Source organism: Drosophila elegans, unplaced genomic scaffold (assembly GCF_018152505.1).
Source record: "Drosophila elegans isolate 14027-0461.03 unplaced genomic scaffold, ASM1815250v1 contig_349, whole genome shotgun sequence".
Lineage (NCBI taxonomy): Eukaryota > Metazoa > Arthropoda > Insecta > Diptera > Drosophilidae > Drosophila > Drosophila elegans.
In genome coordinates this window covers 582,981-598,909 of record NW_024545729.1, presented here as the reverse complement: position 1 = coordinate 598,909, position 15,929 = coordinate 582,981, and the positions used below count along the sequence as shown (strand labels likewise).

The 15,929-nt window shown below is 38.4% G+C and overlaps 1 protein-coding gene across 1 annotated transcript; it reads left to right on the top strand.

Annotated features, from left to right (window-relative positions):
• LOC108145321 (zwei Ig domain protein zig-8) lies at positions 1-15,277 on the top strand. The gene is made up of 8 exons (XM_017270695.2): positions 1-432; positions 499-614; positions 4,556-4,766; positions 6,489-6,542; positions 6,602-6,704; positions 6,764-6,951; positions 7,016-7,194; positions 15,158-15,277. The coding sequence occupies exons 1-7, from the start codon at positions 303-305 to the stop codon at positions 7,150-7,152; spliced, it is 939 nt and encodes a 312-aa protein (XP_017126184.1). The 5' UTR covers positions 1-302; the 3' UTR covers positions 7,153-7,194; positions 15,158-15,277.
• Positions 15,278-15,929: the final 652 nt, after the last annotated feature.

The window sequence follows — 15,929 nt, the reverse complement described above, 5'->3', positions numbered from 1 at the left end:
AACAGACGTTAGGGGTTGAAAAGAGTTCATTGCTGAAAAAATTATTGTCGATACCAAATACATAAGTGAAAGAGCTGAAAGCTTTTTAAAAATAAAACTTCAACTGCTTATCTTATTCACGAAATATCATTTGAAGGCCAATTTAAAGGGTCGAAACTAAGTTTCCAAACATTAAGTTCTTCTCAACTTATAAAGTGTGCGCGGGTATATGGTCGTGTCAACCTAAATGCATTGATTATGCGAAATATTCTTTTGATATTTTATAAATAGCTGTTATTTTAAGGCAAATGAATTAATACAATATGACTCGTGGCAACAATGCCACCTACTCGGATAGTTCCCTTGTTAAAATCAAGCCATTTATTATTTTGATCTTGAATTTTAACATATGCTTTCACCATATAAGCGCATCTTCATTTTTAAACCTGAACGGTAAGATGCAAATTCCCAAAATCATAATTCTATTACTTTATCATTATCGTTTTCTACCATTTGTAGATCTAACCAATTCCGATCGACCTTTCTTCGACGATATAAGCCCCAGGAATGTATCCGCTGTTGTTGATGAAATCGCAATTTTGAGATGTCGTGTTAAAAATAAAGGAAACCGGACTGTAAGTAAACGCAACTCAGTATTTTCTTAAATATTATTTGTTTAATTTACAATTGGATTGCCCTTGACTGAATAGTAACTTGAATGCCTAGTGGCCGTTCACTTTTGGCGAGTGTTTAATTCTATGTGTTCGTGAAAAAGGAACTTAGATCAAATCATTTTCGATTGGCATATGCATTCGAACCCCTTCGTGCCTTAGTCTGTCAGTCTGTCAGTCTTCCGGTTTGTCAAGCTATAAAAGATAACAATTACCTGTCTAATTTGTTTTGAAGTAAGGCACGCCCCCAATTTGGTTTTGATTAAAATACAATATATAATTCTCTATTATTAAATTTGTAACTTAAAGTTTGTAATGCAGAGAAATATACTGAATCTATTGACATAGCAAGGTCAGTCGTTCCGTTTCTACTCAAACCAGTTTCTCTGTTTTAAAGCTAACTAGGTGTAGGGTCGAGGATGCATTTCAGAGATCTGATCGTTCCAATCCAGCTAACAATAAGCTGCGTAAGCCTCGAAAAATGCATGCGCTTTTGTGTTTTGATTTTAAAAGCTTTCAGTATGGGAGTGATTCTCTTTCTATCCTTCGATTAAAGCGCTTTCTTCGGGACAATGATGACCTGTTTGGGAGTCAGGTTTTTAAGGTTACTTAACATTATCGCTTTTAGCTATATTTCGCTGGCCGTGATTAGGCCAAATGCTATTTGGCCGTTACCATTAGATAGTCAATCCCGAACTGGATGAAAGTATCGCTGACGAACTTGGTTTGATCGAACTCCCCCTTTGCCTGGTAGTTCTACAAGGTTCTATTTCGTCTCTGTAGACACTGAGCTGTGCTGAGCCAGTCGAACACTATGTGTGTGCGTTTGGCAGCAGAGGTTATGCTTTCTTTTAATGGGCCAAGGATTATTGTTGGGCCACGGATTAGGCTATGACTGTTTTAGCCTGTTGCGGTGATGATGCGTCTGTTGAATGGTGAATTGGTTGCGGGTTTGATGCGCCGCCTTCGCCTGCGCCAAAGCTACATTTTTGTTGCGTGTCCGGTTCGGCTCGTTTTGTTTTTTGTTGCACTTAAACTTAACTCCGCCGCTGCCAGCGATGCCCATGCCGGAAAGTTGGCGGGAACCTACCAATTGGCAAATGACGTTCTAATTACCCAGTTCTTAATGGCGCTAGTAATAACCAGACCGATTCCCAGATGGAGCCATTAAGCGCTACAGGATTTTGAGCAAGGATGGCCTAGTTTCTGTATAAATAGTGACTGCAAAAACCAGGCGGGCTCCACTAAAACACCAATCTTGCGCTGCATTTCATTTGAGCCGACTTATACGCTGTTACCGTTTTTGCCTCATCGGACTTACCAATAGTTCTGGCGCTTATATGCAAAGCTCAACTTAAGACATTTGTTGGGAACAGAACTTCGGGAGTCCCATGTACCATTGCAAGCATGGCGTCCAGGGACTGATGGCTGCCGGACTTTTATGGCTACGGGACCAAAAGCAATACTCGGTAAAGTTAAACGACATACGATTTGGCTTATCTATTTCAGACAAACGCATTTAAGGAGAAGTCCAAGGTACCTGTTTGGACTCGTCGCACGAGTTCGTTCTTGGCAGAGACTTGTATATGTCGGATCTTAAATTATGGTACCAAGTGTACCATGTACCAAGTGACAATTCTCGTTCTGCACTCTAACGGTTGTTTGTTAGTACGCTTTGTTCCGTCTATTCGCCAGATGGTCAGGATAGTTCGATGCGAGCATGAGAGAGAGATGTTGCGTGAGATTAGAGGTTTGAGAGAGGTGCGCGCTACTATTGTTGTGCGTGTATGCTTGAGCCACTGCGAGAGACAGAGATACAAGTATGTTCGTTGCAGCATTTTCTGGACAGCATTTTCGGTATGCTAACAAGCTGGCTGGCAGTCTCAAGTTGGCAGTGGTGTGATCAAGTGTATTCGCCGTATACAATCTGCGCAATTAAATATGGAAAATCCTAACGTAAACCCGACATATACATTCCCGCTACGTTATCCAACGCGATCGAAATCCATCTCGCAGCAAGGAATCTTTGGCTCTAAAATTTGAAGAGATCCAGACGCAGCGGTTCTCTTTTTGACGCATGCGTAATGCGAAATTATGACTACCAACCGCGACTCGCAAAGAAACCACTAAGGAACCGGTCGCCACTGATCAAACTAGCGCCAATGATTGGTAAAAATAAATTTTTGAATGTAAAGGGACAAACAAACAGTTTTGCTACCGAAAACTTATCGCATTACGAATCTTATACTGGAGTACTGGAGAACGTAATCTCATTAGGAAAATGACACATGTTATTTTCGCTTGATTTTGCCAATGTCGTCACATCAGCAAATGTCGAATTTACCTAGCGTGCTTACAACTCAAGCAAATGGAAATGGCTAACACTGGTTTTGATACAGGACCAATTCTACTAATTGTTGTTGAACGTTGATGCACTATAAACAGTACAAACAAATGGCCCAACAAAACCAAGCACCATCTTGTTACGCGCGAGCCCTTTTAGCATTGTGGGCAATTATCGAGACATTTATAAAAAAAACTAAAACTAAGTACGGTGAAAATATGTTAAAATTGTACTTTTTAAAACAGGGAAAAGGTTGAAATACAAAATTGGCTATATTACAAAGAACAAGAAATGGTTCATCTTGGAAAGTTAAGAGTAGTGGACTCAGTTGGGTCAGTGAGCTTTTTCATTAACGCTAAACTTTGTGATGCCCAAATAAAATAAAACCGCACAAACTTTCAATTAATTATGCACTAAGTATATTCTAAATGGCACCAGGGCCTTATTTACAAAGTTTAAAAAACAAAAACTAAAAAGATTTTTGCTTGGACAAAGGGCACGGCGACGTTTGGCGAAAGGAATTCAAAAAGGAGTAGCAATTACAGAAATTGAATTAGAATTATTTAGACTGCGGCTTGACCGAACAGACTTCAAGTTACGCAAGCCTCGGAAAAGTAAAGTCCATATAAGTCTCTTTGTTTGCTTAGTCACCTCGGCCATATAATTGGAGCTCGTTACAGATCTGAACACAGAAACATTCTAGGCAGCCTTGTGACGCTTCATATAATTACGTGGCAAGTGCAGCAAAATAAACAGCGACAACAGAATTAATTTCATTGGAGCTAAGCGAGTCCTAGACGAAATGCAAGAACTAATATAATATATAATAAAGATCCGAATCTTAATTTTTCTGCAAAAAGTTATTTTCCAAAAAGAACCTTCGTATCTTTTCGAAAAACTTCAGTTTACATCCTCTAGAAGAGCAAACAATCTTACTTGCATAAGACCTAGATCACTGACATCCGAAAGACAATTTTTAATTAATGCTATTCGATCATGGATCAACCCCCAACCATCTTAAAAACATTAGCAGTGCCACGCAATTCAAGATAAAATTATTTACACACTTTAAAAATACTATTACGTCAATTAAATTAAAAATAAAAGGCGACTCAGGTTATTTTTTATGAAAATTAGTTTTACTTATAATGTAACACATAAATATTTGCGACTCTTAGTGACTAGCGCATTAACTTATAAGTTCCATACTTGTAGCTTAAGGATGAAATTGTATAATAAAATACAAATACAAATAAAAATATCACAACAGGACGCTGTCACTAGCACCCTTGCCGATGATGGAAACCAATGGGTTTTTGTGGGGGAATTGTTGGTTTGAAATTTGTGAGCTGAATAACTGGTATCTAATAGTCGGGGAACGCCATTATAGCGTTGTGAAATTGTCTTCGCAACTGGCAAGAATATAAAAATACACAGCTTAAATTTCTTTAATTCCTGGTATTTCTCCGTATTGACAGATTGATTTTTGTGCCCCCTTTACAACACATATTTCTATAAACTTGACAATATTAATATATTCCAAATTTCTTCAATTTCGTAGGTTTCGTGGATGCGCAAGCGCGACCTTCACATTCTTACAACAAACATTTATACGTATACTGGCGATCAACGTTTTTCTGTACTTCATCCACCTAGCAGTGAGGATTGGGACTTAAAGATTGATTACGCTCAACCACGTGATAGCGGCGTCTATGAGTGTCAAGTGAATACCGAGCCAAAAATAAATTTAGCAATTGTGTTGGAAATAACAGGTACATATCTTAAAGAAAATAAAATTGTTTGCTACGTATTCATAAAATGAAATCTGGTTACTTGTTTTTTTCTTATTATTAAACGATTTTATATCGTTCGTTCGACTTGAAAATCCTAGTCAGAAAAGGAAACTATACTCTCCAAAGTAATTTCACAGAAAACAAAATCATAGATCATAAGTTTTTTACTGAAAATAAGTTGGCAACCATGAGAATTTTAGATTACTGGAATTTCGAAAAGTTTAAATTGTATGTAATAGTTGCCAACCAGATGACACAACTAAGTTTATTTATAAAATATAGATGAGTGAGTACACAAGAATACAATTAAGAAAGTTAATAACATAATGGCACTTTCGGCACAATATAGAATACTACAACTTACATCTAGGCCCAAGACACACTTGGGCAGCGTTATTACGATTGGAACGAAACGCAGTTTTTATACCAGTTAGAACAAGTAAAATTTGTCTACCGATACATATGACCGACCCGGCTCGTTCCGACTTATGTACTGCCTGCAATAGAAAAATAATATTTGGGGAAGTTTCATGGCTTTAAAAACTGAGAGACTAGTTTGCGTTGAAACGAACGGACAGACGGACATGGCTTGATCGACTCTGCTGATGCTGATCAAGAATATATATACTTTATAATGTCGGAAATGTCTCCTTCACTGCATTGCAAACTTCCGACTGAAAGTATAATACCCTCTGCAAGGGTAATAATTTAATAGTTCAGATTTTATTTAAATCGGAAAACGATTGATTAATTGAGCTTAAAAGCGTCATAGGTTCACCTGAGTTACCTAAGAGAACCCCTTAAAAAATAATTGACTGAAATGGTTTTTTTTAAGGTCTTTTTGTAACCCAAGTACTTGACCTTAACAGTTTTTTTGCTTGTTTTTACTTTAAAGAAGTATAATTATTTATTTATTCCCTAAGCAATTAAATCTCGAGATTTCTGAAAATTCGACAGAAATTTTCAGCAATTGAAAGTGGTGTTTATTCAACAGCCGTTACTGCTGCTGTTTATCAGTTGCCCTAGCTTTCTGTGTCTTAGCTCTTTTTTGATTTTAAGGAAATCCTAAGAAAAGCTACCATACGAACTATTCGGTTTATTTTCAAGCAATAGACGATCTACATTTCTTTTGTTGCATATATACTACTACCCTGGCTTTTTAGCAACTCAACAAAAACTTGCGCAGCCTCTGGGTTTCTGAACCAGCAAGTTGAATTTCAGAGATTCAGTCGTTTAGGGAATTCCCAAAATAAACGAATCTTTGGCATATAAAAATAAAATACTATAAATGATTATTGTGAGACTTATTTACCCACTATTGTCCCTTTACTCTATTTACTCAAGAAGTAGAGGTAGAACAAGAGAGAACGAGTTTCGAGTTTCCCGACACTTAGATTCCCGTTACTCAGCCAAAGAACTTCAAACTAAGAAAACAATCGAAGCATACGTGGCGCCATCTGTCGAACTAACCAACACTAGAAACTAATTAAACTAACCAAATCTCTAGCTTTTATAGTTTTTGAGATCTCGACTTTCATACAGTCGGGTATGGCTAGATGGACTCGGCTATTGATCCTGACCAATAATTCGTATATTCTTGAAAGGGCCGTAAACGCATCCTTCTACCCGTTACATACTATTGAACGATTACAATATATATTTTTTTCTATACGAGTAACGGGTATACAAATTATTTTTCAGCTGATAATGACTTTCGGGATGTAAAAACGGAAAAGCGATTTTACGATTCAAAAGGTTAGCTTCTCTAAAGATTTTAAAGTTTTCAACAAATAATTAATAATGACCTTTAAAAGCGGCTCGAGCTAAAATACTAGGATCCACGGAAATCCACGTAAAGCGTGATAGCACCATTGCTTTGGCTTGCTCAGTGAACATACATGCATCTTCTGTCATTTGGTAAGAAATTAAGTTATTGAAAGAAAGTTTTTAACGAACACCTTATAATCCGTCGAAAGGTATCATGGCTCGTCAATTGTCGATTTTGATTCACTCCGCGGCGGAATAAGTTTGGAAACGGAAAAAACTGACGTAGGAACGACCAGTCGATTGATGCTAACGCGAGCCTCATTACGAGATTCTGGAAACTATACTTGCGTTCCAAATGGAGCTATTCCAGCCTCTGTAAGGGTTCATGTATTAACCGGTATGTAATCAAAATACAAGTAGTTTGATTTCGATATTATACTAAACATTTAAAATTGTTACAGGTGAGCAGCCTGCAGCAATGCAAACTAGTGCTGCCATTGGGATTAGGGCTTACACTGCAATGATAACTATCATATCAGTTAAAATGTTGTTATATATTTCAAGTCTTAAAGAGCAAATGTATCGAAGAGAGAGATGACTAACTAATAATATTTCCGTAAAATTACATGACTAACTTAAGGTAAGTTTTCAAAGTCTAAGACTAAAAGGCTAATTTGGTGTTGCTAAATACGCCGGTATTTCTTTAAAAATATTACTAAGAATAGTAAAAGCCATAATCATCTTTGACTTGCAATAATTAACTTACATTTCATGAACTTTTCGTGAACAGGGTTTTTATACCCTTGCAGAGGGTATTATAATTTCAGTCAGAAGTTTGCAACGCAGTGAAGGAGACGTTTCCGATTTAAAGTAAAGTATATATATATGTCGGAGAGTATGTAGTGCAGCATTTCGACAGGTATGACCATGGGTTGTGCTGGTATACTAGATATACTAGATATTAGTTTTGGTAGAACGGAGACTCAGCTTGCGAGCTGAGGCCGAGTGTGGCTTCGTATGCGTTGCTAGGTCTGGTCTCTCTTCTTCTTCTGGTTGGTAGTGTGACGTGAGATAGACACGTGTTTTGGTCCTTAAGAGAGAATTATGAGCAACAAAAGCATCGAAGACTCGCTGCATTTGCCAGAATTAAGTTCAGGCAATCGAGAACCAAACGAACAATTCACCAGCAATGACGACTTACAAGGGGATGAATTTAGTTCTCCGACATCAGAAGTGGGATTCGGCCCTAACAAAACTTTGTCAAGGGATGTCTTCGCGTTGTTGGAGCAACAAAACCGGAATTTTCTGGAACTGGTTAAGAAGCTACAGATGCCGGCGAGCACAGTACAACAGACTGGCGAGATTTGCTTGCCGAAATATAATCCGGACATTGCTGGGGTGGATGCCACGCAGTGGTGCGATACGGTCAGCATAATTTTACGGACGAAACCACTAAGTGACAGCGCTCTTATATTAGCTCTGAGTAAGGCCTTAGAAGGCACAGCGGCCCAGGAATACTTGGCAACAGTTCCGGCAATTATTTGATCAGCGTTTCGAGACTTCAGAGACGCCAGCCGCTGTTATTTTTAATCTTCTAAATAGTCGCCCAAGGAACAGTGAGAGCTTGCCTGTTTTTGCGAGCCGCAGCGTGACGTCACTGTGCACAAAATTGCGTAATTTAAATTGCGAACAAATTTCCATCGCTATGATTCTTGGGCATATGGCTTATTTCGACCGGCGTTTACAACGAATGATACACACAACGCATATCAGCAATCGACGTGAGCTGCAAGCGGAGCTGCAAGTATTCTTTACACTGAAGGAGCGTCCTATTGCACCAAACTGGGAACCGGAGACCAAGCGGGCTAAAACTGCGGATCTAAAATGTTATCAGTGTGGAAAACCAGGACATAAAAGGCTAGACTGTAGATCTGGACTAGGATTTCAGTTCTCATCAACTGAAAAGGAGCGGCGTTCTGGGAAGTCTCAACATGAAAGGACAACTGTAACTTGTTACAGTTGCCAGGAGCCGGGACACATTGCCACTAATTGTCAAAAAAAAGTGCAGAATACCGGATTGAGAGTAAGATCGGAAAAGAGAGTGGAGCTGTGCACCGTGGTGGAGCCTAAATCGAGTATGCTGGTTGCTGGTGAGAGATTTCCAATAACATTTGATTCGGGAGCTGAGTGTTCATTAATTAAAGAAAGTATTTCTAATAAGTTAGTTGGTAAGAGGATTCATAGCGTTATCTATCTAAAGGGAATAGGCGATGCCAATACTTACAGCACTGTGCAAGTTGAGTCAAACATCATGGTTGATGGTAATTCTTTAGTAGTTTCACATAACACCAGATGAATGTATGACGAATAATATTGTAATTGGCAGAGAAATATTGGCTCAAGGGATTTCAGTAGAAGTGTCTAATGATAATTTTAAGATCATTCAAACTAAAGCTGTAAATGTTTGTGAAACAGTTCAACCTAGTGATTTTGATAACATTGAAACTGAAGTGGTCGGAAATGAAAAAGAAATGTTAATATCATTACTAAAGCAATACAGATTTAGTACATGCGAAAGGAACTAGTACGAGTTAAATATAATGAATTAATCGAGTATAAAGTCATCATACCTAGTTGTTCACCTTTTGCTAGTCCTGCATTATTGGTAAAGAAGAAAAATGTTACAGCAAGACTTTGCGTCGACTATAGAGAATTAAATAAAAATACAGTAGCGGATAAGTTTCCACTACCGTTGATCTCAGATCAAATAGCTAGACTTAGGGGAGCTAACTATTTCACTTCTCTTGACATGGCTTGCGGCTATTACCAGATTTTAATGCACCCCGAATCAATTGAATATACAGCATTTGTTACTCCTGATGGGCAGTACGAATTTCTTTCGATGTCCTTTGGTATAAAGAACGCACCCTCAGTGTTTCAAAGAGCTGTATTGAAAGCACTTGGCGGTTTGGCTCATTCGTTTGTAATCGTTTATATGGACGATATAATAATTGTTTCGAAAACAAAAGAAGATAGCGTATGAGCGATTGCAACTGGTATTAGACGTTCTAGTGAAGGCAGGATTCTCATTTAACATTTCAAAGTGCTTTTTCTTGAGAACTTCAGTTCGGTACCATGGCTACGAGATAAAAGCGGGGGAGATACGTCCAAATTTAAACAAAATAGAATCGCTAGTGGCGATTACTGGTTTACTGGTATGGCAAATTATGTCCGAAGATTTGTGGAGAACTGCATTACTTGCAGAGTGTCTAAGAGTACGTCTGGAAAACCTCAAATTGAATTACATCCAATTCCAAAAATTAGCATTCCTTGGCACACAGTACACATAGATATTTCGGGAAAACTAAGTGGAAAAAGTGATCGTAAAGAGTATATCATAGTACAAATTGACGCTTTTTCTAAATATGTTTATCTATTTCACACCTTTTCTTTGGATGCTAATACTTGTATAAGCGCAATGAAATCTTCGATTGCCATTTTTGGTGTGCCAACACGTTTAATTGCAGATCAGGGGCGCAGCTTCACGGGTACAAAGTTTGCGCAACTTTGTTCTAGTCAAAAGATACAATTACATCTAATTGGAAAAGGTGCAAGTCGAGCCAACGGTCAAGTTGAAAGGGTTATGAGCACACTTAAGAATCTGTTGACGGCTGTTGAGACATGCCCTATATCGTGGCAAGATGCAGTAGGGGACGTTCAGTTAGCCCTTAGCTGTACAGTTAATCGTAGCACTAAGTGTAGTCCCTTAGAACTTTTGATTGGTAAAGTTGCGCGTCCACTGGGGTTGGTTCCTATTGGCGATACTGAAACCGAATTTGACAAGATCGAATTAAGAGAGCTAGCCGCTGAGAACATGGAAGAGGTCGCTAGATATGAGAAAACAAAATTTGATAAGAATATGGCTAAGGTAATTAAGTTCTGTGTGGGTGACTTTGTGTTACTTAAAAACAGTGAGAGACAACAGACAAAATTAGATCCAAAGTTCAGAGGACCCTTTTTGGTGGTAGGGGTTTTGAACGGAGATAGATACGTTTTAAAGTCTACACAGAACAATAGACGTTACAAGTATCCACACGAAAGTTTGAGAAAGTTACCGGATGTGCAAATTCCAGAAGAGCTTGATGAAAATTATAAAGCACAAAGTTTGTTGGAAAAGTCTGTTGAAACAGAAGAGTGTCGTGAAACCATGTAATTGGTGATGAACGAAGGTTGCTTTAGAAATGAGATTGAAGCCAAGTGTTGGGCGATTGTCGAGCGATGTGGTTGATGAATTCGTGAAGCCATGTGTTGGGCGATGGACGAGCGATGTGGTTGATGAGTTCGTGAAGCCATGTGTTGGGCGATGGACGAGAAGAAAGCGTTAAAAAAAAAAAAAAAAAAAAAAAAACAAAAAAAAAATTGCGTGAAGCCAATGTGTTTGGCGATGGACGAAGTTGGCTAGTATAAGACAAGTTATGTTTCATGGATTATGACTTAATGATTTGAAATGATTAATTTATAATTTGATAATGTTTAAATGATCTGTCGAGTGGAAATGTAAAGGAAAGAAATGGCTTATAAGAGAACTATATGATTTGTAATATTCTATGAATTTGAGATTACTTGGTTAAGTTTTTCTGAAGTATTCAATAAAATTATAATGTTGGAATGAAACTGAGAGGTTTGTTGTAGACACGAGGACGTGTCTATGTCAGAATGGCCGTGTCGGAGAGTATGTAGTGCAGCATTTCGACAGGTATGACCATGGGTTGTGCTGGTATACTAGATATACTAGATGTTAGTTTTGGTAGAATGGGGACTCAGCTTGCGAACTGAGGCCGAATGCGTTGCTAGGTCTGGTCTCTCTTCTTCTTCTGGTTGGTAGTGTGACGTGAGATAGACACGTTTTGGTCCATAAGAGAGAATTATGAGCCACAAAAGCATCGAAGACTCGCTGCATTTGCCAGAATTAAGTTCAGGCAATCAAGAACCAAACGAACAATTCACCAGCAATGACGACTTACAAGGGGATGAATTTAGTTCTCCGACATATTCTTGATCAGCATCACTAGGAGAGTCGATCTAACCATGTTAACTGTGTTGCAAACTTCTGACTGAAATAATTATACCCTCTGCAAGGGTATAAAAAGCTATAGCGTTTTTCATAATTTAATTTTTAATAATTTTGCGTCGGTGTTTTTTTTTGTATAGAAATTTTTTTGTTAAGTAATGCTCATTTATTTACACAGGGAATCCCATAAGGCTAAATACCGCATTTAAAATAAATGCGATAAATAAATGAGATTAAAAATCATTCACCAAGTACTTTTTTTGAAAAAAATACCGGATTTTTAACGATATTTCATAAGTGCCACCACTATAGCAGCTGGGTTTATATGCAAGGATGTCGCAATATTTGATTTCTTTTGAATATAAAATCTGTTTTGCGTAAAAACTACTGAAAATAATAGCAAGCGCAGCAAATCTTGCTGGCAGGTCCACAATGCATTACTGCTGCATCTCTGGCAGGAAAAAACTCCCACATATACGGGGATCCTTCTTTTTTTTAGCAACTGTGGTGCCCTCCTTTGCAAGCCCGTCAAACAGCACCATCAGCTTCCCTTTCTTGTCGCCCAAGTTGGCAAATGCCTCGATATCATTATGGATGACCTGCTGAACACTAAAGATATCTGTAAAGTTGCTCGTATTCATGATTTAAACAAACCCAGATCAGCTGTTCGCGCCACTCACATTTCGGAGTTGCATTAGGTAAACGCTAATGCGCCAATCGAATCATGCATATATTCTAAAACTCCACTAATGCGGCAATGGAATCAGGCTTTAAGAACCTAAACAAAAACTTTTTCTCCCTAAAATATATTCTAATCTTGAAATAGAATTTTTAATATCTAAATTAATTAATTACATTTATATTTACATTTTCGGCTGCTTTTATCAATGTGCTCTTAACATAATATTTTAAAATTATCATTAGCAAGACATAAAAATATTAGTTTCAACTGTTAAAATTTATCTATGAATTGTCTCTGTTAGACAATTCATCTACGTAAGTGGCTAACTCATTGGAGAGGTGAAATTTTTGTATAACATAACCTGCAAAAAGGTATTTTGTACAAGGGTAAATGTCTTAAAAAAATCGTCATCGTTCCGTCAACAAGCGAACACGCACAGAATCAATACCCGAATCTTTCGACAGCCGACGAGACGACCTATAGTTATTGTATCATGGTCCAGAAAACTTTCAAAAAAGTAATTAAACAAAAAATAATTTTTTTTAGAAACCATCAAAATAGCTCCTACCAATCAAAAGTTAATAAATAAAGAGTAGGTGCTATTTTTTCAAAAAAGCGACCACAGTTGGCTATTTAAACCCCTGTGACTTCCGTAAAACTGAAATTTTCCAAACCGGTCCAAATGTACTTTCTGTTTTTTGAACTAAAAACATATAAAGGTTTCCTTAATTCAGAAAATCGTAGGACTCAAGACTTGTAAATTTGGTAGGAAAACCCAGCACTCGATAGCCTTTGCAAAACCTCCTTGAGTCTGAAGAAAGCTTCTTCTATTAGGACATCATAAATGTAAACAATTGCATGCGAATAGACCACTTCACCCAGGGCTCGCATTATGGTCGCTGAAACACTGATGATGAGATTTTTTAATCAAATGGCATGGCTATAAAATCGTATTGGCCATCCGTCGTGACGAATGCAGTGCGTCCAATCGAGTCTGGATGTATAGGAACCTCATAAAACCCGCTGACCATATCAAGACTCGTGAAATACTTATTGCCACGCAGTCTAACAATTTGGTCTGGAACTAGGGGCAATGAGTATTTATCTGAGACTGTATTTGCACTCAACTCCCTTCGTTTGTTAATCAAACTACATTTACTACATTGTTAGATATTACCTTTATATTTGTCTGTACAAGCATATTACTGAAAGGTTAGGTCCTAAGCTCTGATTTCTACGAGATAAAACTGTTCTTTAAAACTTGTACAACAACTTCCTATGTTACTCTCTGAACGCTGAGAAATACTCTCCAGCGTTCCCCATTTGGAATACACTAAATGAGTTCACTTACAGAAGTGAAAATCGCCGGTCTTATTTATTGGTTTTGCTGCACACCCCCACCCAAACTCAATGTCTCATGTGGGGCAAGAAAACGCTCTTGTACCCGGCCACAGCCCTAAAATCAATGCACAAACGGTCTCTTTAATCCGTCTTCTTTACCAATCAAATTGGGCAAATGCAATTGGGGAGCAACTTGATCGTATGACGTTGGATGCCAGAAGTTCCCGTATTACGTCCCTCACTAGCAATGTTTTATTAGAGAGCACTCTGCTACGGAATCAAAAAAGTTTGGAACGGGCGCACCGTGTGGTACAAGATTCCCTTTGGATCGACGACAGAACACACATCCACTCGCTCATACGGGTTGACCTTGCTTAACGATGATGAAGCCATTGTACATGTGTTTGCAATATGACCTAGCTGGCCACACAGGTTACGGTTGACATGACCCTTTTACGTTACTTCCTCCTCGAGATATCCTGCTTCGACATTTTGTAATTTAATTTCCAGTTTTGTTGTAAATAACCAGCACGACCGATACCTCCCACAATCTCTTCATTTTCTTGTCTACTAATATATTCAGACAAACACCCGCCTGTTCTTGGGCCACTGCTGAATGTGTTTAACAACACGGCCGGCGCCTCAACAACTTCGTAACGTTGAATAAAGAGTTATCGAAATTCTGGCCACCTTATGCCAATGTAGCAGATTTGCGACAGAAACTGAGATGCTCCACCGTCCAGAGAGTTATTAAGCGCTATTGCAAATACGTCACCTTCCAGAGTGTTATCTGAAACATGCAGCGTCTATATTTGCAGCGTCTGGGCAGAACTTTAGTAGCGTCACTTTGTTGCTGGGTTGCGTCCCCATTTTTCCTGTCTGCATCGATTAATTAGGACCAGCAAATTTTTGTTCTGTGTTTCCAATGAGGTACACCATTGAACGTCAGAGGAGTCTCGTGGTGAAGCGGAACCCACTTCTGATGTCAGAGATGACCGAGCTTGCACCGGAATGGAGTTGCACCTTATTTTTCTGTCATTTTTAAATTATGATAACACTGCAAGTCGCCTGTGCGTTGTTCTGCTCTTCGTGCTCTAGACCGACCGACTTTCAAACCTTTCAGCTCTCTCATACTCTTTATTCTCTTTCGTTCCATTGCTTCCTTAAACTATACTCAGTTGAACAACCATCGGCGCCATGCACATCTGATTCAAGTTTAAGTGAAGCTCTCCTAGCATAACAGAACTATCCTGTCTCCTTTGGTTCAACGCAATGCTGACATTTAAATTCAAATCTTCTTCTTTTTCATTTAACCCACATGGTTTCAGATAAATTAAAAATTTTCGCTTTATGACATATACATACTATGTTATTTTCAAGTTATAAAAAAACACATATTTGGTCTAGCTGCAAGGGTAATCACTTCGGATTACCGAAGCTTTCTAGCTTATTACCTTATTATTACAATTGCAACTGTTATAATAATCGTTCATTATCTTTTTGTTCTAGATCACAACGTGTTCCAAAGGACCCATTGTAAGAGAACACGCTCTATTTAATAAAAAAAAATAAATGTAATTCCTATAGTCATATTAAATAAATTACTATTATGAATATTCAAGAATTATATATACTCCAGTGTTTTGTGCGATTATCGGATGATGTTACGGTATCATGCTAATGAAAATAATGTATCGCTGATCTCATATAAACATATTATGTAGTATATACAGCAACAATAATAAATTCATCGATAAATTTACATACGTTTGCTCAAAGGATTCGTCTAATTTTGATAAGCTCGTCTCAGTGTCAACAGATCTCGGAAAAGATCGACGCAAGTCGTTTAAAACAAATCAAGACTAAGGTTATTAGAGTTAGGTTTTTAGGCGCTTAAAACGGTGTAGCGGACTCATGCGGAGAAAACCTACCGGTGCAGCATCTTTGGGTCTGAACGTGGACACCCTTTCTGTTCGGACCAATAGCTTTACCTCCTTACCTCGTTGGCGTAGTATTGTCGGGCTTAAACGTGGAAACTTTTGGCCCTATAGCTTTACCCTTCCTGTTCTTCTCAATAACCTCACTCCTTCTTTACCTTTTCCATCGTAGTAGCCGGACCTGCGCGTGGACCCCCTTCCCGACTCAGAGACTCGGACGCTCGGCTTGGCCTCGCCCGAAAGTCAAGCCCGGAGGATTTTGTGGATTCATCTAAAAGAACACTGACATCGCTAACGTCATTCGCTACTTCTCTCCAGGGATCGTAACCTGCTTGGCCTCACTC